The sequence below is a fragment of the Electrophorus electricus genome, chromosome 17, assembly GCF_041902795.1.
Source record: "Electrophorus electricus isolate QZ-2024a chromosome 17, ASM4190279v1, whole genome shotgun sequence".
Lineage (NCBI taxonomy): Eukaryota > Metazoa > Chordata > Actinopteri > Gymnotiformes > Gymnotidae > Electrophorus > Electrophorus electricus.
The window spans coordinates 6,315,487-6,337,438 of NC_137513.1; the positions used below are offsets into that span (position 1 = coordinate 6,315,487).

Sequence of the window (21,952 nt, forward strand, 5' to 3'; positions counted from 1 at the left end):
CACTCTCCACCATTTCACTGTGAGTTATACTGTGTATGACTATGTATGTGACGAATAAACCGAACTTGAAACTTGAAACCCTTAACCCTCAATTGCTCAAGTTGTACTCAGTCATAATTGTAAGTCGCTTTGGATAAAAGCCTCAGCTAAATGCCATAAATGTAAAATGTAAATGTAAATTCCAGTACACGACCAGAGCTATCTTCGGGTGTGCCCTGAACTAGGTTTTGAGTATGTAGTATGTAGTGTAGTTAAAGTTGTTAAATTTGAGTACAATCAAAAATCCAAGATGCATACTTAGAACTGGTCGGTTTTTGAGTATGGTTTGAATGGACACTGTTGTCCCATAATGCAATGTAAAACGGAAAAGGAGGAGCTACTCGCATCTGGAAATTTTTGAAAATGCCAGACAACATAGATGGTTCAGCAATGACAGTTGCAGGCTAATGGTGTATAAATGTCAGTACAACTTGTAATTATGTCTTTAAAATAGTAAAATAATTAATAAAGATAACAAACTGGTTGCTATTTTACTGATAAATCTGTTTGAAACGCAAGTTACTTTGTTTTAGTAAGCAGCATAGCTGTAGTAGTGTTCGTAAGTAAGTTAGCCAATTAGCCAGCACACAGCCTGGGACTGCTGGTTTCAGTTTTAGATATTCGAATATTGCATAGGGGCGTATTTTCACAAATAGCACACATGTATTTTTCAGTATACTGATCCACCTTTGGGACTAAAAAAGTGCTGTTTTTTAGTAAATCATAACAAATGTAAATAATTGTTTCTAAAAGTATCATAATTCAATATTATAAAATTATAATTCAGAAAAATTCAGACACTGTATTTGCCATGCAGTGTATATATGCAAAGGAAGACAAGCTGAATAGTATACATAAATTGTTAACATTTTTGATAGATGCAGTAGCCTACAATCTTTGCAGAAAAAAATCTGTAGGGTAAATGACTGCAATCTACACTGACGGTTTAAGTGAGCGCCTACATTTTCTATTACGGTCGCCAATTTTTCAAACGATGTAGGGGGAAAGTTTATCGCACTTTTATTGCAGAAATTGAAAATCTAAAACTGTGCTCTTCAGCTTAATTAAATATATCTTAATGAAATCTAATGCATCGAAAGAAAATGTTCCCGCACACTGGCTTCGCAAAACTACATGATAGTAATCAAAGTCATCACAACTGTGCGATTGCACAGATATTTGTATTTGAACATATGTTTTAATCGTTATACTCTACAGCTGTATATAAACCATGCTCCAACTAGCATTGTGATTCAAGGAACACTTGGCCACAATAGCGAATCAAATTTTAAAATAGAAAACAACAAGAAATAACATTCTAATTAAGATTTAATTATTTAAAGTTTGATTAAAGATTATCCATTCCCCAAAAATCCATCCATGAACAAACGGTGAGCAGGAACTGTGTGAATTAAAACATCAAACTAGTGTGGCTGGGAAATACGGTTTGCGCAGGCAGTTTGTTAATGCTGTCATAGAAAACTTGAAAAAAAAGAATGCAATTTTGAAGTAAAGTATAGGTCTTTGGGTACAATTGGGAACACATCTTTTACTTGGCCATGAGTCAAAGACTGGGCGTTTCTATCATTTTTAGTGTATATCAATAACAAGCCAGCACAAAACTATTTCCTAGCCACACTAGTCATCACTTTCTTTTTTTTGTGGTCAACTTATTAAAATGTTTATTATTTTACTTTCTCCTATACATTTGGCTTTGATTAGGTCTGCTGGTGTAGAATAGAATAGAACAGAACAGAATAGAGAGAAGGGAAGACGATTTGGGATGAAGATTATGAACATTACACAGGTCCTATATATTTCTGTGCACTTGAGGTAATGTTATTGCACGTTGTGTGCTAAGTTGATGCCAATTTTCCATTTGGTGTCCCATGTAATTAAGAGTCCTGATGGCATAAGGTAAATAACTTCAGTCTATTTTGCCCTGCTTTTTATGCTCCTGTACCTCTTTCCAGAAGGGAGCAGACTGAATAACTGGGGGGGCAGGCACATGACAGCCAATTATCTTTTTTGCTGACCTTATAATTCTCAACAGCTTCTTCTTTTCCACCTCTCTGCAGCCAACATACCATACAGAGATGGAGAAAGTCGGCACACTCTCAATGGTAGAGTGGTAGTAGCAGCCTCTTTCCTCTTTTCCGCACTGTTCTTTATCACTCATTCACTCTCGGTGCCAAAACACAAAAGTGCAGATGCAGAAACCACACATTATTTAACTCAACCAGAAAAATGCATATGAAGAAAAATCCCCTAACATAAAAAATTCTCTCTTGAACATAATACATAGAACTCAAAAGGTTCTTGCCTGCCCCTACACAAACACCAGTCTTTATACACCTACATAGTTACTTGTATTTAGGCAGCTTTCCACCAAAGGGCTTCTTGATTTTCCTTCCTGCCAGTTGATCACACCAGGCCTACATATGGGAACCCTTTGCATTATCAAGTCCACACTTGACCTTAACCACTTTAATCTCCTTTGGTCACATGATATATTTGGAAAGACATAAAACGAGTATTGTCTGTAGCCCTTGCATTGATTATGATACCCATCATGGTGTCTCAGGGAACTCCTACTAAACCTGGCAATTAATTGAATTAGAGCTGTTTGGCACCTCTGGACTAAAAATATTGAACTCTGAGCCACAATTTCAAGTGCTAGATTTAATAAATCATTAGTTTAAATGTTTTTACATAATTGAATTGAAATGTTATTACATAACTATCAGTGATTACAAAATCCAGGACTCTAATACCTCTGACATAGTTACATAAGCGCATGAAATGACCTGTACCAATGTTTCACATTAGCCACCAGCCAATATTTATTTTGTGGTGGATTTTAGGTGTGTACTTACAAAATGTTTTGTGAGCTGTTTTGAGTGCACTGAAGTGTAGCAATTCAGATAAGTTATTTTAAAGTGACCGTACGTATGCATGACTTACCAGCTCAGTAAAAAGTATGGATGGCCCTGTCGTCAACATCTGGTTTGCCAACACTCCAGCTGTGGTGATTGCTGGACGTCAAGCCCTGAAGGACTCTATGATTGGCACAGGGAAAGAGTTCACCCAGCTATACAAGCTCACTGAAGAAATTAGAAAATCCTCTGCAGTAACTTGATGGGCATGTTATTTGATCCACTGCATTTATTTGAAATATAGATGTAAATTTTGCATTAACACTTGATCTGAAGCCAGTGTCTGTGAATATACAGTTTGCTTATTTCTAATTTCACATTTTTCCATTGCTGCAATTTAAACTTTAAAACATTGCAGTTGGGTGAACATTAAAACTACTTTAGATACATTGCTATTTAACACCGTTCGGCACTGTGGCAGAGTTATGTTCAGATGCAATTGATTTAAAAAAAAAAAAAAAAAAAAAAGCAGGCGACACCATTTTGGGAATTTCATCCAAGGAATTAAAAACCTCTAGAAAAAGGCCACAAATTCATTAGCCAAGGAGAGCAAGACAGGGGTTCCTAATGTGCAATTTAAAGATTAATGTAATTGGATTTTATTCCACAAATTAAAAATTGTCAGATGACTAGATATAATACCATTATATGAGGAGAAAGAGCCAATATAAAAAGGTGCTGACTCATAGCAGACGCAAACTTTCCAGAGTTCCTTTAGCACTACAATCTATACAATGATGTACCCAATTTCAGTGGAGCGTTACCCGAATCGGGAAAACACAAATATACCTGCCTCAGAGTTTGCCATTCAAGCAAACTACACGAAAGAACTACGATAAAGAGTAAGACATAGACAAATCGCCTCAAAAAAGGCAAAAACCGCGTCGTATTCCACAACACGACGCTATGACTCTTCCTCTTTGGTCGCAGCAGCAGTCCATCCACCCTCAGCCTATTACCACCTACAAACTGGTAGCGTCCACAAATTAGGCCAAAACAATATTGCGTATAAAATGGAAAAATAAGTCACAAATATGTACCCAGCGCCCGTTAAAAGCCCAGCCGTCGACAGCACCGCCAACCACTGCTTATGTCACAGGTGCGGCCGTGTGCCTTTTAAAAAACACCAGTAGTGCCAGGGAAAACTACAAGCTTATTATTATTATTATTATTTAAAAAACAAACAATCAGATACAATAAGCGTGTAATCTTGTTCTGAGTTTCAATTGCAAACTGCTTCGCCGACGCATAAGTCATTTCACAATACAATTCATAAACTTTAAAAATATTTCCACACCAAACCTAATAAAACCTCTACTATGAAATTCTACATCATAGAGGCTCATATAATCAGAAAAAACCTTTAGCGGGAACAAAAAAGTGACTCAGCCCTGCGCACAAAACCAACTTGTGTTTAATTTCCCCACCGCTCTCCTCTCTCATTCAGGGCACAAACATCTCGCTAGTTACATCCTAAAACAAGTACTTCAACGCTTAAAAAGCTTCTTTACTCTGCACCAGCCCCAGTATCGGATCGGGTCACATTAAAAATTAACCTTCCGAATCACTTAGCGCTGTACTACTGCTGTTTTTATAAGTCTATTAGCAAAGACGCAAACATTTGTCAATCGCCTTCTACCAGCAATAAAGCATATGCATTTTATAATGCTCAATCCTGCGCCTTTAAATACACAGACACTCATAACCAACGGGCTCATACGTGCACTAGACGGCAATATACCGGCAATTGTAAGGAAGCTGCCTAAAACCAGCTGCTTTAACTGCAACAAGCTAGCCAGATCCACAGCATTATCGGCCTCCCCTAAGAAAATGAACCCATGTCCTGCCATATCAAACTGACAAGGAATAAATCACTTGTAATCCAGTCTGTCATTGAGTTATATTCATCAGAAGACAAGAAAGGTGCGTTTTAGTATTTTAGGGGCAGTGGTAGCTCAGTGTTTAAGGTACTTTGTAATAGGAAGGTTGCTGGTTCAAGCTGCCACTGTTGGGCCCCTGAGCAAGACCCTTAACCCTCAATTGCTCAAGTTGTACTCAGTCATAATTGTAAGTTGCTTTGGATAAAAGTGTCTGATAAATGTAATATTTCTACTACTCATCAGTAGACTTGGATAAGAAAATTCTAGTTCCAAGACACTGCTTTCGGTCCCATAGACATGTTACATACATAGAGTATATATATTTATCTTGCATATATACATTTTTCTCTATGCACCCCTGTTTCCTTTCCTCAGTTTGGACAGAGCACTCTCCACCATTTCACTGCGAGTTATACTGTGTATGACTATGTATGTGACGAATAAACCGAACTTGAACTTGAACTTGAACTTGTTAACTGAAGTAGTAGACAGTGTGATTGGCTTGTTTGTCTTTGGCTGCAGATTTAAATGTGATGACCCACACCTCAAGATAATTATGGAAACCGCCGATGCTTACTTCAGTGTCTTATGTAGTCCTCTTAGGCAGGTAATATACCATAACCTACCTAATATGAATTTAAATTTAATGGTAGACTGCTTTTCTTTGGCACACATTAGGCAAGTAAAACTAATCTCACCATAATTTTACTGTGTTGCTCTCTCCTGCAGTGCAATGTAATGAGTTACATAACCGTATATTTTCTTTGCTTGAGGACACTTTGACTTCAACATTGGCGTTTTAAAAAAATTAAATTATTGTTTTATTGGTAGTTCAAGTTAATTTGGAGCTCATAGTTCTTTAAGCACTGCTGCATGCACTGGTCAGGACTGTTTTCCCCACACTTACCACTGTCAGCTCCCTTCCACTTTCGCATTCTCAATCACTAGGTTATTGATTATTGCACACATCTGTTTTTTTTCATTTGCTCTCACTTATCTTGTCCCCACAGTACATTGCATTGATGGTCCCCACAAGTTACGCTGGAAACAGTGCAAGCCTGTTAGCATCTGCTATGGTCCTGAAGCTTTGTTTCTTTTTTTCTCTTTTGTTTCTCATGCCTCGATCCTGACTTTGAGGAAATGTTACAACCAAACAGTATCTTGAAGTTTTTTGTACAGTTAAAATAAAACTCCAAAAATTCCAATCTTTTTTATACAAATTGAGTTCTGTATAAGTATTTCCAATACTACTTAGCTGGAAATGAAATAAGAGAATAAAATACACAGTGGATTACAATCAGTTTAATCTATCCAAACATATTAAAAATCCTGAAGAGCTCTGAGAAGGCTAAAATTTCTCTGAAGAATTACTGTTGACTTGAACATAGTTTTTAAATATTCATCACACTGTCCTGTGCCTTTTATTTTTTATTATATTTGGAAATCATTACACATTTGCTATTCCAGAATTACCTTGTAACTGAGGTTTATGTAAATAAATATTATGACCTATCACTGGAGCTGCTCAGATGAATGCAAAGCACAGTGAAGACTAGGCAAATGATAATTTTATCTGCACAAGATGTTCCTTTCACTGACACTTCTGTCTTTTGTCCCTTACAGGCCTATTACATTTTCCCTAGATTAGTTGGAAAGCGCCATGATCTATTTAAACTGTATACAAAGGTCAGAGCTATCATAGGACTTGAGGCAGAGGCGTATATGAAAACACTAGATGTTACTTCACCATAGGACTTTTATTATACAAACTGAAGAGGAAAAATTCTCTCCACTGATATGAAGATAGCGTGCATGTTTTAATATGTATTTTTTGTTCATGATACTGAGTATTGAATACCCTTTGTGAGAAAACACAAAATTGTGGTACATTTAATGTCATGCTGAAAAAACTCTCAAAACAGAGTTACTGAAATCAGTATAGGAACACAATTAAACTTTGTTTCTCTACACATTCCCATAGAATCTTTCTGAAATAGATATTTTTTTTTCATTATATATCCAAATTCCAGCAAAGATAACAAAGTCATGATTACAGAGTGTGGTAGTCAAGTATTATTTCTGTTAGACAATGTGAGTTACTGTTGACTAATTACTGTCAGCTCTTTTGCAGGAGAAACACAATCCTAATAAAGAATTTCATTTTCACACGTTCAGCACAGTCTGGAACTTGTTTAGTGCTGGCATTGAGACCACCACAACAGTGGCCCTCCCTGGATGACAGACAGAACATAAAATACACAGATGCAGTCATCCATGAGAACCTAGTGTAGCATGAACCTTGGTCCAACTGCTGTTCCACGTGTTATGCTCCATGACACTGAGTTTAACAACAATCACACCCTCAAAGTACATAAGTTGTGTTTTTATAGAGTGTGCAACGCAAAGTCATTAACTGTTCCTTGAATGTTAAATTTTGCTCATTTTCTTTACTGAGAATATTTTGCTGTTTCTGCAGGGAACAATAATTCTTGCATTGCTATCCTCTGTGCTCTCTGGCCCTAGAAAATGGAAGAACCCAGACCATTTTGACCAAAATAACTTCCCTGATGGAGAGGTACAATTCCTTTTTATATTTGGCTAATCCTTTTTTAAAATGTTTTTTTATGCAAAGCAACTTACAATTATGATTGAATACAACTTGAGGGTTAAGGGCCTTGCTTAGGGGCCTGACAGTAGCAAATTGGCAGTGGTGAGGCTTGAAGTGGCATCCTTATGATTATTAGTCCCTTAACCACTGAGCTACCATTGCCCCCAGTTGAAGATGAATGATGCATTTGTTGTGTTTGTAATGGGTAATCCTAACGCTAGGGAATGCATCATTGACTCATCTAATTACACATGTCTATACATTTATAAACAATGCTTCCTCTTTCACTCTCTTTCACTTCCAGTACATGTCATTGGTATGTCAGGATATTTCCCCTAAAACTTGAACTTTTAAAGGGAAAATCTCTGAAGGTTGTGTTTAAAAACAAAAACAAATGTAGCCTTCCATTCTTACGTAGAATAAACGTTTTCTTCCTGCTTTAACACACCTGACCAACATATGAAAGAATTGACGGTTTGAACATAAAAATGTACAGATCAAGGCTTCCCAGAGATGTATTCTTCAGAGCTACTGTGTTCTTGTACCCTGCAACTACAGTATGTTAAATACCAAGCAACTACTTAATAAATCTCCTGGATAAAAACAAAGCGTAATTAAAAAACAAATGTATGTTAAAATTGTGCTTGATTTCTTTAATACTGCTTTGTGTGTGTATGTGCTTCACAGGCAAGTGGGCCTATCTAGGTGAAGCTCTGACCAGGTGGAGCGCTTCATCTTCTTCACCTCCCTCTTCCAGCACTTCACCTTCAAGACCACCCTGCCTCCTGAGGAGCTTGAGACCACTCCCCTCATCTGCAGCTTTGGCCATGTTCTCCTTTCTTACGAATGCTTTGCTATGCGCAGGGCATAGACAGCACTCAATCACACCAATAACCACCAGCAACATGCAAGGCCTGTGGTTACACTTCTCTTTCAGGTGAGACCAGATGTATTTGTATCATGAATTTGTCTATGTATTATGCCAGGGCACATTAAATCTCACGTATGTACATGCTACCTTTGGATCTTGGCCTTATTGATCTGATCTGAAAATCCACACACTGAAGTGGCCTGGCTCATTTTGTTACTGGATCTCAATTATGTATCCACATGTATACTTTTCTGATATCATTAATAAACACATTCCTCATGTAACATGGCACAGACAGAAATAATTTAATTATAATGTCTCATTTCAGCATTCTTAATGACAAAACACTTGAGGAAACTGTCTTAAACTTAAACTCAAATCAGAACTCAACTGTAAAAGCCATGTTAGAGTCATAGAAAAGTTTACTTTCTACTTTAATTAAAATCTAATTATTATAAATCTCTTTTAATCCATACTTCTGTAGCTTCATCATAACCATTATATCCAGCAGTAATTTCAAATTCAATTTTAATTTTATTAACCAAATTACAACCAGAAAGTCCCATAAACGTCTTGGAAAACCAGGTCTCTAACCTATATTTGATATTGATGTAATGACACCAGGATATTTATATTTATGCATATACACCAGGTTATGTATATTTATGCATATACAAATTATTTAATTAATTCCTAGGTATTTCTGGATTAACACTTGTTCAAATTAGAAATAGCAAGGCAAATAGTAAATGCAATTTTTTTCTAGTCAGCATTTATGTACTGCAAATTGCTTCTACCTGGTTACTGTACTATCAAATTTTAGATATCTTTGCAAATTTTAAATGCTTGAAATCTCACACTTTGTGCAAATGTCAAAATCTTATTCATTTTGTGATACTGTTTATATCCATAATTTATCATTCACTTGGTAAAAAATACACATTAGCCACTTGATTTAAAACATTCATGAATTTAACAGAAATCCTGTAATAATACCATCCTGAAATTCTAGAGTGGTTTTCTATAATTCTTGTTTCCTGTAGGCTGTTGGTTCAGTATATTGTATTCAGTAATCAGATTTTTCGAATTCATTAGGTTTTAAAAAGACAAAAAGAAAAAAAAAACAGATTTTTATGACAGATCTATATTTGTGACCCCTTTGAACAGATCAGAAAAGATAAGAAGTAAAGGTAAAACAGAGGTGGGACTGCTATTCACTTGCTCCTAGTCCAAAAATGACTATTAGAACTAAATCCACTCTTTGTTTTTTGCTTGACCACCTAGCAGACTAAATCAAGGCTTCTGGAGAGGAAGCAGAGTTCTTAGGACTGGTATCTGAAATTTCCTACTTATCACTCTGTCACAAATGACTGAATACCCTAGAAGAATGAACTAACATAGCAGTTGATAACATTACTGCACACAACATTACAACAGATTTCTGACTTGTGGCATCATTGTACATTTCAGAATCTTAAATTAATATGGGATTTAAAAATGAATATGGGATTAACACATGTTGAAACAAGTATATGATTCACAATACCAAGATCACTTTTTTTTATCATGTCCACTTTTAATATACTTTTATATATTAAACATGAGACACAAATCCATACACTTACAATTTACAATTTAGTTCCTGCCTTATAAGATATAGCACTGGTAGGATGACAGAGGGCCTAGAAGTGAAGGTAAGCAATTTTGATTCTTTTTTAGCTACTTCCACTAGATGGCGACTATTGCCAAGGTATGGAACGACCTTCAACGTCATGTTCTACTGCAGTGAATAATCAAAGCTGAGCTGCAGTGGAGGGCTGTGTGTATGTGGGTTTTCTTCTGAGTCCCATGTATACCAAAGTATGCCTTTCAGATTCTGCCTTAATGCACCGAATATTCTTTCAGTTGAATGATAAAGCATATGCTGAAACATACTGTATGGTGAAGCATGTAGTGTTAGCTTTGTGAGTTTTTCCAATGACTTTATAACCTTGTAGCCAACTCCAAAAACTAGTTTGTCTAGTTTATTTACTGGTAAAATTCAACTAACTCAGAATACCATATCATAGTCATTTGAAAATAAAGAGGGCAAGCAGTGAAATTGCACCATATTCAGTAATATAACAGAAAATGGGTTTGTTATTGAAATCTCAAGAAACAAGGTTTTGGTAAATATTGAGGGCTCTTGGAAGTATGACAACTAGCTTTCAAATGGGCCACACCAAACTTCCACTATTTAAGATTCATATGAGTCTCTGTGACATGTTTTTCATGGCATTAAATGGTAAACTACATCTTTTAAGCAGAACATTTCAGACCTTGGTCCATGCATTTTGCTCAACATGATCAGAACAATAGGTGACAGATTCAGATTCTAAACTTGCTTAGTCATGGTTTCAGAAATAGTGTCCTGCTGGGACGTCTGTAGTATTAATACAGTGCTCTGTTGGCATCTGTGCTATGTCCATGTGAGTGTATTAGGCCACTGAATGGAATGTCATGTCATAATGAACAGGTTAGATCTCCTGTTGTATGCACAGACCTGAATTCTCTTAAGTATAATACAGAATTGTAAGAATTTAGGTGACATAATAGGTGAACATTTTCTTTTCCAAGTTATATGGAATGTTTTAAATGACATCTGCAATGTCTTGCAATAATATTATTCATGACTCATGAGCTCATATTTATGTCACAAATATTTTTAAACATCAATGAATAATAGGTGGTTCTAATTAGAAATAGTGATTAGGGCTCTTGATATATAGCTCTTATAAGCCAAACTGTGTAAACCTTTACCAAACATGACGTTTTCAGATTTGCAGAGAGCTATGCATTGTATTTGGCAGTCTATGACTATGAGCCACCATAACAAGGTTCTAGCTGTCTTACCTGTGAATACAACATATACTCAATAATCCTCAGGAGTTTAATGTTTTACTATGGCCATACTTGCTTGCGAGTGATGGTCCTCAAGTGACATAGATCATTGCCAAAATGTTTCAAAGAGGTAGAAAATAGCAACAAACAATAAAAAGACAACAAAGAGCACAACTTTGTTTGGACCCTTCTGCTTCTAAAGCACTGAAGGCTTCATAAAGTCCAGTTATAGACTGCTGCTGTAAAGTGGGCTCAAACCCAGGTCAGCTAGGTAATGACACTGAGAGCCTACTGGGTGCACAGCCACACTAATGATAGTGGGCCTGTGTGCAGTTAGATCTTGAATCAGGTAAACCAAAAGGAAAAATAAACAAACACGCCGAGCGTGGAAAAAAGGGAGAACAAAGGACACCACGGGAAGAACGGCAACCCCGATGCACTGGGGAAAACCAAACTAAAACCTCCCAAACAAAACCAGAAAAAGGTGGAGGAACTTGAATGGCTAAGGGAAGCCTTGGGAGAGAGACAGACTCGAGAGGGGAAAACTGAAGAGAGAAAGGGATGTGTAAAAACACGGACACCCTCGCAGGGAAGAAATGAGTTGTAGCATAAGGGCTCACAGACCTCAAAACCTGAAGTTACCACCTAGGAGCTTGGCTCAAAACTTTAGAAAAGACCCAGCACTGAGTGACTGGGTCACTGGGCTTATATAAGGTCTAGCCCAACTGTTGGGCATCAAGCCTGATTAGTAGCGTGGTTGACTCGAGGCCTCCCTCTGGTGGCTGGAAGGGGCCTCAGCTTGGTGCCAACCCTTACAGCTGCACTGCTTTCAGAAAAGGTCCATTCAAAGCTGTAATTGTGCTGGATCATGCTACCTGTAAACTGTACTGAATTTAACACTCTCGCAAGAAACTTCCTATTATCATATGCAGCTTGCCTCTATGTGTGCAACTGCTATCTCCATATCTCTCCCTGTAGCACTTTACAACCACTGCTACGCAAGGTCCGTTTCCACTTCTCTTAGCAGTAGCTCTCACAGTATTGGTTTGTTCCTTCTATTTCAATGTGGCCCAAAGCTGGTGTGTCTAATCCATTCAGCACCTGCTTGCGCCCAGAGATATAGCAGTACGCCCTGCCCTTCTTAGCTTCAGTATGCTGATGCCACTGGACAGAGGGCTGGGTGGGCCCTTGTGGCTGCTGTCCCTCTCAGAACAGTCCTGCTGACACGGATGGTCCTGTGAGCACTTAAATCCCTGTGCAGTGTGGCTGCCTGTGTTGCGATCATCCAGAACGCTAATTCCCAGCTTCCACCGCTGTCACTTTTTCTTGATCTCTGACTGCACCTGGGATAGGCAGAGGTCCATTTAAAAACTCTAGGCCTGTGGGTCATAGTGAGTATAAGTAGGTATGCACATACACATGCGCGCGCACACACATACTGAGCATGTGATTATTTCAGAGATGCATTACATCATGGTGCTGTATTATCTAATGTATTAGAATTCATTAATTTTGGAATATCCTCTCACTTAAGACAATAGCAAATGGACATGTAACATCAATGTGTGTCTTCAAACGCTTAGTCTTCAGACATAAATACATTTAAATATCATAAAACAAAGTTGATAGGAGAGCATTTGATCTTGAAGGAACAGATGGCATGTATATTTACCAACTCTTTTGGAAGTTCTTTTGGTGGCTCTTACCTCTTTGTTCACAAAACAGTATAAAATAGCCACCAGAAAACCCTGCAGAGGAACACAGATGGGAATAATCTCTTAAATGTATCAGAAGTTAATCAGTTTTCTTCAAGAGAGCATATCATGATTTGCACCATGTAATGGAAGGGCTTTCTTGTCTTGGTAAAGATATCATCTGTACCTGAAAGGAGCTGAAAAACAGATGAAAGAAAAGGATGATGCTGCGTAGTATACCCTCTGTCTGTTCCTCCGTCCCCACAGCAAACACCACCTCATGAATTCCCAGCAGAGGGATGAGTGTCAAGGTAGACTTGGCCAGCCTAAAGACCAACATGCATTTAAATTAATTCAAAGCTTAAGAATGATTTATCCTCATTGTACTATTATTTTCATAATTACTAAATACCAAGAAGAACAGTGACTTGAAATCTGATTTCTTTCCATTTTTGGCAGGCACTTGGGCACATATTTTGAATGGAAGATGTTTCTAAATTTACGTTTTACAATAATGTCACCACTTAAAATGAGACATCTGAAATCTCCCACAGGATTTGGCTTAGATACAAACTCCTAAAGACCCTGCTATAAATAAAGGCAACATTTAATATCAGAAGATAAGAATATTACTTTTGCCTAAGGAAACCTTGAAGGTTTGTACAGGAAGTCCTAATCATGTGAATACATTTGAATTATTATTAACGATATTAACAATATAAAAATATGGATAGAGAAAGATGTTTGAAGCAAATCACTGCACAGAGCATGAGTGTCTGGAGTTCCTGAAGAATGTCAAATGTCAAATATACAAAAGTTAGTCAGTCAAATGTATTAATCCTGAATGTAGCCCAGTTAGTTGGATTTATATTTGCACAGCCTTACCTGAATTTATAGTCTGTGTATCTCATTTGGTGTACTTTTAACTTGGAGATGAGGATCTGAATAATCCTCATGAATATGAAAAAGTTTACCTGCTCTTAGCATGTATCACACAATCAGAATGCAAAATCTCATTAAATATAGCATAGATATGAATATACAAATTTGTGACATGATTATAATAAATTATAGTAGCAGGCTATAATAGCAATATTCATCATATTAATCTTGATGTTCAGCTGGGCAACTTAGGGCATAAGTGAGCAGTTTCACACAGCCAGAAAGAAATCATGGAATAAACGATTACACAATTACAAAAAGACATTCCAAAAAAGTAACACAAGAAGGTTCTAACATAATAATCAAACCATGCTAACTAGCTTTCAACTTAACACTTAACTTATGCTAAGATCTCATCTGCAACTGCTGCAGCCTCAAGTGAAATTTAGAGTTTTGAAGTACTGAGACATACTGGAAAATACCATGCTGTGATTTACTTTAAGGTGTTACTAGTATTAAGTCCAAACACCTAAAAATGTTTTACTTATGAGTCCACTGATATTTTCACCATTAATCACCAAGACTCACTAAAATAGCCAGGAGGATTGGAGTTCGGATGATCCACCAATATGCCATGTTGCCATTGACCTCCCAGCACCTGTAAGGCATTAGGCAATGTTTGTTTGTTTTCAGCCTAGCCTTAAATATTGACACTGTGTCTGAGTATTGAACTTTTACTGGAAGGTTATTCCATAGTATGGCATCTTTATAGGAAAAGGCTCTGCCCCCTGCGGTCAATTTTCTTATTCTTGGTACTAGAGCCTGCACCTTTTGATCTAAACAGATGTGGTGGATTGTAATGCACTAGACGTTCTCTAAGGTATTGTGGGACAAGACCATTCAGCGCTTTGTAGGTCATTAGAAGCATTTTATAATCAACACGAAATTTTACTGGGAGCCATTGTAAAGTAGCTAAGATAGGAATGATGTGATCAAATTTTCTAGTTCTATTAAGAACTCTGGCTGCTGACAATGATGGCACTCACATGTAACAGTTATGGCAAACATGAAGACACTTGTGTAAATGATGAACATAGGCTAGACAAACCTGAATACAAATATACAACTTCAGACACTAACAGGCAGACAAACAATAACCAGCGGTGAGGCACACACTGACGGGGGTTTAAATAGACAGACACATTAACACGTAACCCCGTACAGGTGCATGCCTTCATGGGGGTTTGGCTCCCTACATGTGTGAACCCACCTTGCACACGGAGGGCCTTACCACATGACTCATGGGGGGGAGCGTCCCGTGAGAGTAACTTAGTTAAATCTGGGGTCAAAGGAAACTTACTGTATTTAAAATTGTTTAAATATTAATACATTACCTACTTGTGAACCATGAGTTCTCTGAAAAATGCTTCTAGCTAATTTTTCTTCTACCCTTATACGTCACTAAATATTAGAGTATAAATACATGCAGTATACTGGAAATACTTGTGTTGTCTCTTACACTAGCTGCTGAGAAACACCCAAGTAGCAAATTAGACTACAGAATAACCTACTTCAAGATTTCATTTATGTTTTCTGCCTGAACAATTTTTCACGATTTTTACATAAATGGATCTATTGCTAATTTTACAGGCAAACCTTCTATCAGTAGTTGTGGCATCTGTTTTATTTCTAATATGGAAGCATACTGGTAAAGGAATCCAGAGTATTTATGGAAGGCTCCCTCCAGGTCCGACTCCTGCACCAGTAGTTGGAAATTTTCATCAGGTTTATACAAAGGAGCCATATAAATATTACCTAGAGGTTGGTAAGATATCACACTAATGATTTAAATCTGTTCTTATGCAATCTGGACTCTGGGGATTGACATATTGGCTACTGTTTCAGATTTTTTCTTTTAAATAATAGTTTAGAGGGTTCAGGTGCCAGTGGATCACCAATGTTTCACATTAGCCAACAGCCAATATCCATTTTATGGTTAATCAATTTTAGGAGGTGTACACTTAAGAAATGTTGTTTTGTGAGCTGTTTTGAGTAAAATGAAGTGTACCAATTCAGAACAAAAGTAATTTTAAAGTGTCCATATTTATGCATGACTAAACAGCTAAGTAGAAAGTATGGCCCTGTCCTTACCATCTGGTTTGCCAACACTCCTGCTGTGGTGATTGCTGGATATCAAGCCCTGAAGGACTCTATGATTGGCATGGCGGAAGAGTTCAGTGGCAGATTGAACTACCCACTTTTAATGAATTCCACCAATGGATATGGTAAGGTCTAATAAATCAGAGTAGACAAACATCAGTGGACTTTCTTGTTTAGGACTAAAACACAATGCTGTATGAATAACAAGTGTTGTTTATCAAGCTTTACCAAGTTGATTTTCAAATTAATCTTGAATAAAGTTTGGCAGTTCCATAGAGTTTGGTGTCACAGGCATGGAAGTCAGAATGGATGATTTCTGTTTTGCAGGTGTTCTGGTGAGTAATGGAAACAGGTGGAAGCAGCTTCGCAGGTTCTGTCTTGCAACACTGAAGCATTTTGGAATGGGTCGAAGGAGCATTGAGGACAAGGTGAAGGAGGAAGCCCAGTGTTTGGTTCAAACATTCAGCACATTTGCAGGTATTGCCCCCTTTGCTATCTGTTATGTGCTTAAACCTCTTCTGACTTTGTGTCATTTTTAAAGATAAACTCCAAGCAGTCTTGTGTGGGTTGTGACACTATTTAAAACTGCACTCACTATTAAATGTCTGGCCTGTAATTGCTGTAATTCATTTACAGTGTATTAAGTACATTTATAGTGGGCCCCCATGCCTGCAGCAGTGCTGGGTTTTACCCCAAGGTCACATTCCATTTTGGAACAAGCACATAGGCTTGAGCTTTTGAGATATGGAAAAATGTATAAGGAAAATACATGAAAATACATGGAGCTACACCCAGCTATACAAAGTCACTGAAGAAATTAGAATGAAACCTCTGCAGGAACTTAATGATGGGTGTGACATTTCAAACTCTAGACTGGACCATTTGATTCGAAAGTTAAATGTCAGTTTTGCATTAACACCTGATCTGAAGCTGGTTATCATCAAGGAATTTATGAATTTGCAATTATTTGGTATTTATAATTTCTAGCACATGATTTTGGCATTGCTGCATTTTAATCAATAATTAGTGTGTAAAACACTGCAGTTTAGTGTGCTTGAAAAGTACTGTAGATAGTGTTATTTATGTAACAGCCTTCTCACACTGAAAAGCAATGACTCATAGGTTATGCTGCGTGGTCGTCTCTGTTGTTGAATCATATTCATTAGAACACTAGATCATTTCAGTAAATGTTCTCAGTATCAGTATTATTTTCTAAAAGGACCATTTCAGTATCACTACTGCCTTTCAGAAGAGTTGGATGATACACAAACATCTAGTTTGCAAACAAATCCCAAAAAATCCTCCTTTTTTCCTCCTACAGATTCTGCTTTCAGTCCCAAATACTCATTAACTAAAGCAGTGAGCAATGTGATTTCCTCTGTTATCTTCGGCCACAGATTTGAGTCTGAGGATCCACAGTTCAAGAATATCCTCGAGGGCACTGATGCTTACTTTAATGTCTTATCTAGTCCTCTGGGACAGGTAATGTAAGTAATCTGAAATAAAATGAAACAGTATGCTGCTTTTCTATGGCTCACCTGAGGCAACTAAATTTGAGTAGGGGGTAAAAAGCAAGGAAAAATCTCATTGTGGTTTAACTGTTCTGCCCTCTCTAGCTGTGCAAGGTAAGGCATTACTTGATGGTGCCTTTTTTTATTTACTATAATTTCAATGCAATATTGTATTTTTAAAAAATCGAATTACTTTTGTTATTGGTTGGATTTAAATTTGGAGCTCATAGCTCTTAATCATTCATATATATACTCACCAGGGCTTTTTTTTTACCACAAGGAGTACTTTGTACAGTCAGAAATGAAACCTTTTTTTGGTTTAAAAATTATTATTTTTTTTATGCTTATATTGATTATATTATGAGTACTTTCACTACATCTTAGCTGGAAATGAAAGAAAGGAACAAAAATAAAATGAAATACAATCAATTTAATATCTATCTACCTATTAAAAATCCCAAGGAACTCTGAGAATGCTAACGTTTCTCTGAAAAATCACTGTTGACTTGAATATAGTTTTTAAGTATTCATCACACTGTTTTGTGCCTTTTATGTTATGTTATATTTGGAAATGACTACACATTAACTATTCCAGAATTACTGAGTAACTGAGGTTTGTGTAAACATTATGACCCATCACTGGTGCTGCTCAGATGAATGCAAACCACAGCTAAGACTAGGCAAACATTAACTCTGTCTGTACACAATGTTCTTTTTGTTAACACTTCTGTCTTTTTTTCTCTTACAGGCCTATAACGTCTTCCCTAGATTGCTTGGCCTCTTCTCTGGACAGCTCCATGATATGTTCAAAGCGCTTGAAAAGGTCAGAGCTCATCTAAGACTTGAGGTAGAGGCAAGGATGAAAACACTAGATCTTACTTCACCACCGCAGGACTTCCTAGAGGCCTGCGTTATAAAGATTGAAGAGGTAAAATTCTCTCCACTGATATGAAGATAGCATGCATGTCTTGGTATGGAATATTTGTTCATGATACTGACTGCCTACATCCAATATATGATTGTATCATTTTTATACCATATAAAATCTTAAAATGGAGGTGTCTCTACAAGCCCATGGGATCTTTCTCAAATAGATAGTTTCTCATGATCTATTTCTCATTAAAGATGACAAAGCCTGAGTGAGGTCATGTTTAATAGGTGCTGCAAGATGTGAGTTACTGTGAGTTAATTACTGTGACTTTGGCTCTTCTGCAGGAGAAACACAATCCTAATACAGAATTTAATTTTGACAACATGTTGAGCACAGCCTGGAACTTGTTTAGTGCTGGCATTGAGACCACCTCCTGTACTCTCAGACAGGGCCTGCTGCTCATGATGAAGTATCCAGATGTCCAAGGTGACAAATCAGATCACTTCAAACTTTCATGTCTCACCAATCACATTGAAGCTATGTACCAACAAAAGACTTAACCTACTTTATGTGTGTTGCAAATCACATTTTTGGGCCTATAATCAAATATATATGCCATGGCTTACAACATGCAGAGAGAAACTGTTGATTTTCTCTGTAACATGCTCTGTAGCCCGGGTTCAGAAGGAGATTGATGTGGTGGTGGGGCCAGACCGGTGGCCTTCCCTGGATGACAGACAGAACTTGCCATATACAGATGCAGTTATCCATGAGATCCAGCGTAGCATGGACCTCACACCTACTGCTGTTCCACACAAAATGCTCCATGACACTGAGTTTAACAACTATCTCATCCCCAAGGTATTTGTGTTTTTTATGTAGCATTCAGAACTTTAGCTGCATGCTCCATAAAAAGAAAAAAATTGTAAATTACTTGGATGGTAAACTTTACGCATTTTAATTGCTGAGAATACTGTGTTGTTTCTGCAGGGAACAATTATTCTTCCATTGCTATCCTCTGTACTCTCTGACCCTAAGCTATGGAAGAACCCAGACCATTTTGACCCAAACAACTTCCTTGATGAAGAGGGACAATTCAAGAAGAATGATGCATTTGTTGTGTTTGGAATGGGTAAGCTTAATGTTAGGTAGTGTATCACTGACTCAACTCATTACATATGAGTGTGTACATTTATAAACAATGCGTCCACATTTACTTTCTTCCATTTCCAGTACATGTCATAGGTATGTCATAATATTTACCTTTAAGTTTTGACCTGTTAAAGGGATTATTCACGAAGCTTGTGATCTAAAAATTACCATCAATCCTTACATAGACAAAACTTTTTTGTTTCTTTTTCTCTGCTCCAACATACCCGACCAACATATGAAAGACCTGATAGTTTGAACAACACAAATGTGTAGATCAAGGCCTCCTAGAGATGTATTATTCTGTGTAAAACTTGAGCTACAGTATTCTGGGGGAAGATAGAACCTCATTAAATCATTCCAAAATATGAGTGAATTTGGTGACTGTAAAGCCATTCTGCTGCCTAGTTCAAGACTAGTTTGTTTAAACACATATTCACTAGCAATAGAAATTGCATTTGTTCCATTCCACACTCCAGATCACTAAATAATGTTTAGAGTTATATTATGTAAAGTATTAAATTGAATACAATATTAAATACAACTATTAAATACAATAGACTTAAATGTACCTCATTTAATTTGACACCAGCAAAGTGGTTGGTTCATTCACTGTAAAGTCAATGTCACGGAATGCTCGCCTCCTGCGAGTGGTACGGCCCGTCACGTGCAGTGGGAGGAATGTCTTGTTTCTAACCACACCTGCACCTCGTTCATCTTTATGCATATAAACCCGTGTTAAAGTGTGCATCTAATAAACAAATGCATGTTAAAATTGTGTGTGTGTGCTTCACAGGCAAGCGGGCCTGTCTGGGTGAAGCTCTAGCCCGGGTGGAGCTCTTCATCTTCTTCACCTCTCTCCTCCAGCACTTCACCTTCAAGGCCACCCAGGCGCCTGAGGAGCTCGAGACCACTCCCCTCATCTGCAGCTTTGGCCGTGTTCCCCTCTCCTATGAATGCTTTGCTGTGCGCAGGGCATAGACAGCACTCAATTACACCAGTAACAGTAGCTACATGCTAGGTCTGCGGTTACAATTTTGTTTCAAATGAGAGCAGGTGTATTCATATTATGAATTTGTATCAGGTGTATCATGCCAGGGCTCATTAACTCTCAGGTATGTACATGTTACGTATGGATCTTGGCCTTATTGATCTGATCTGAAAATCTGCACACTGAAGTGGCCTGGTTCACCTTGTTACTGGATCTCAATTGTGTATGCACATTTTGTCCAAACACTAGATTTATAGCCCTGATGTGTTCCATACTGCTATATACACATATAAAACAGGAAAGCATGTTATTGTTTTGTGTCTCAGAACTGTAGTCAGTTGCTAGTGTGCTAAAGCGCAATTACCATTGTAAGCCCTCATTAAGCCCTAATATCTGTTACAAAAGCCTTTTATGATCATGTGCTTAGTAAAAAACAAGAATCATTTCTCTTGCACCCAACACAATTTCCCTCACCCGAAAACCTATGAGCTGAGATCCAACAATTGGAATAATAGTTCAAATTATTTGAATATTAAAAATTCAAATATAACACTGGCCTGGCATCTTAATTATGCATTTCTAAAACAGACTAAGTCTAATTTGATCATATCCTCAACAAGTTCACACTGTTGATTATAAATTTATACTTGTGCAAATGACATTGTTTCATATTCAGCTACTTTGTTCTAACAGATGTATTAACTGTTTCCAATGTATTTGCACAAAATTCAGCTGAGCAAAACGTTCATTACTTAACTCCAATAAAGGAAGAATATAAAATGACAATGTGATTGCAATAAGTGCTACTACTATCATTAAAACTATTCAAGTCTGCCTAAATGTCTCTATTTGCTCTGTATTAGGAGTACAAAATAACAGAAATCTGGGAGAAAGTGTAAAGCATGGCTTATAGTGCTGGTGTACCACCACCAGATGGCACCCTTATATAACAGCTTCAGAAAGGACTCTCTTTGTCAAGCATGGTAATTTGTCTCCTAGGAAACTGTCCTGTGTCTTTCTGAATATTCTGTAGGGGGATCGTTGTTCCTTTATTTTTATTTTCTGGTTGTTCCTTGGGAGAGATTTCAATTTCTGTTCGTTTTTCGACATGAAATACCTGCTACTTTTGCAGTTAGTGTCCTGTGTGTATGTTTTGTTTGCACAAAACCATTTGGACAATTGGCATTCTCTGTTAAAGTAGCAACACTTTGGAATTGTTTGCCAACTGAGTTGAAAATGCAATCCCAAACATTACTGTTTTCCATAAGGGTGTTAAATCATGGACAAAAGAAACAATATTGCTCTCACATTTAATACTTTTGTATTCACAGTTGCTTATTATATTGTATTTACATTTGCATTATATTTTTAATGTTTAAGAAAGCCTTCTGTGGATAAGTATAGCAAATTAGTGTTTAAGTGTGTAGAGAATAACCACACCAGAGAAATGCCGATAAGCCTAGTTTTTTTCTGGAATTGT

At 37.2% G+C, this 21,952-nt stretch overlaps 1 protein-coding gene and 1 long non-coding RNA gene across 3 annotated transcripts; one reads left to right on the forward strand and one right to left on the reverse strand.

Moving 5' to 3' along the window:
* Positions 1-12,880: 12,880 nt before the first annotated feature.
* On the reverse strand, positions 12,881-14,048 carry LOC118242581 (uncharacterized). The gene is made up of 3 exons (XR_014117841.1): positions 13,794-14,048; positions 13,096-13,234; positions 12,881-12,962 (listed from the first exon to the last, which is right to left on the reverse strand). It is a non-coding gene; the product is annotated as an uncharacterized LOC118242581 (long non-coding RNA).
* Positions 14,049-15,291: 1,243 nt separating this feature from the next.
* LOC113569621 (cytochrome P450 2M1-like) lies at positions 15,292-21,306 on the forward strand. Of its 2 annotated transcripts, none has more exons than XM_081700401.1 (9): positions 15,292-15,611; positions 15,913-16,075; positions 16,278-16,427; positions 17,272-17,432; positions 18,210-18,389; positions 18,677-18,818; positions 19,006-19,193; positions 19,371-19,464; positions 20,278-21,306. In XM_081700401.1, the coding sequence occupies exons 1-9, from the start codon at positions 15,417-15,419 to the stop codon at positions 20,460-20,462; spliced, it is 1,458 nt and encodes a 485-aa protein (XP_081556527.1). In that variant the 5' UTR covers positions 15,292-15,416; the 3' UTR covers positions 20,463-21,306. The 2 variants fall into 2 exon arrangements, with proteins under 2 accessions (XP_081556527.1, XP_035390357.1); XM_035534464.2 differs by having other exon boundaries at positions 15,293-15,611; positions 19,323-19,464.
* The last annotated feature ends 646 nt before the right edge of the window (positions 21,307-21,952 follow it).

What these genes read in the sequence shown, in the direction of transcription:
- LOC113569621 (XM_035534464.2), top strand. Translation starts at nt 15,417, where the DNA reads ATGGATCTATTGCTAATTTTACAGGCAAACCTTCTATCAGTAGTTGTG. An exon ending in AACATTCAGCACATTTGCAG is followed by an intron (nt 16,428 to 17,271) that starts GTATTGCCCCCT and finishes TTCCTCCTACAG; the next exon opens with ATTCTGCTTTCAGTCCCAAA. An exon ending in ACAACTATCTCATCCCCAAG is followed by an intron (nt 19,194 to 19,322) that starts GTATTTGTGTTT and finishes TTGTTTCTGCAG; the next exon opens with GGAACAATTATTCTTCCATT.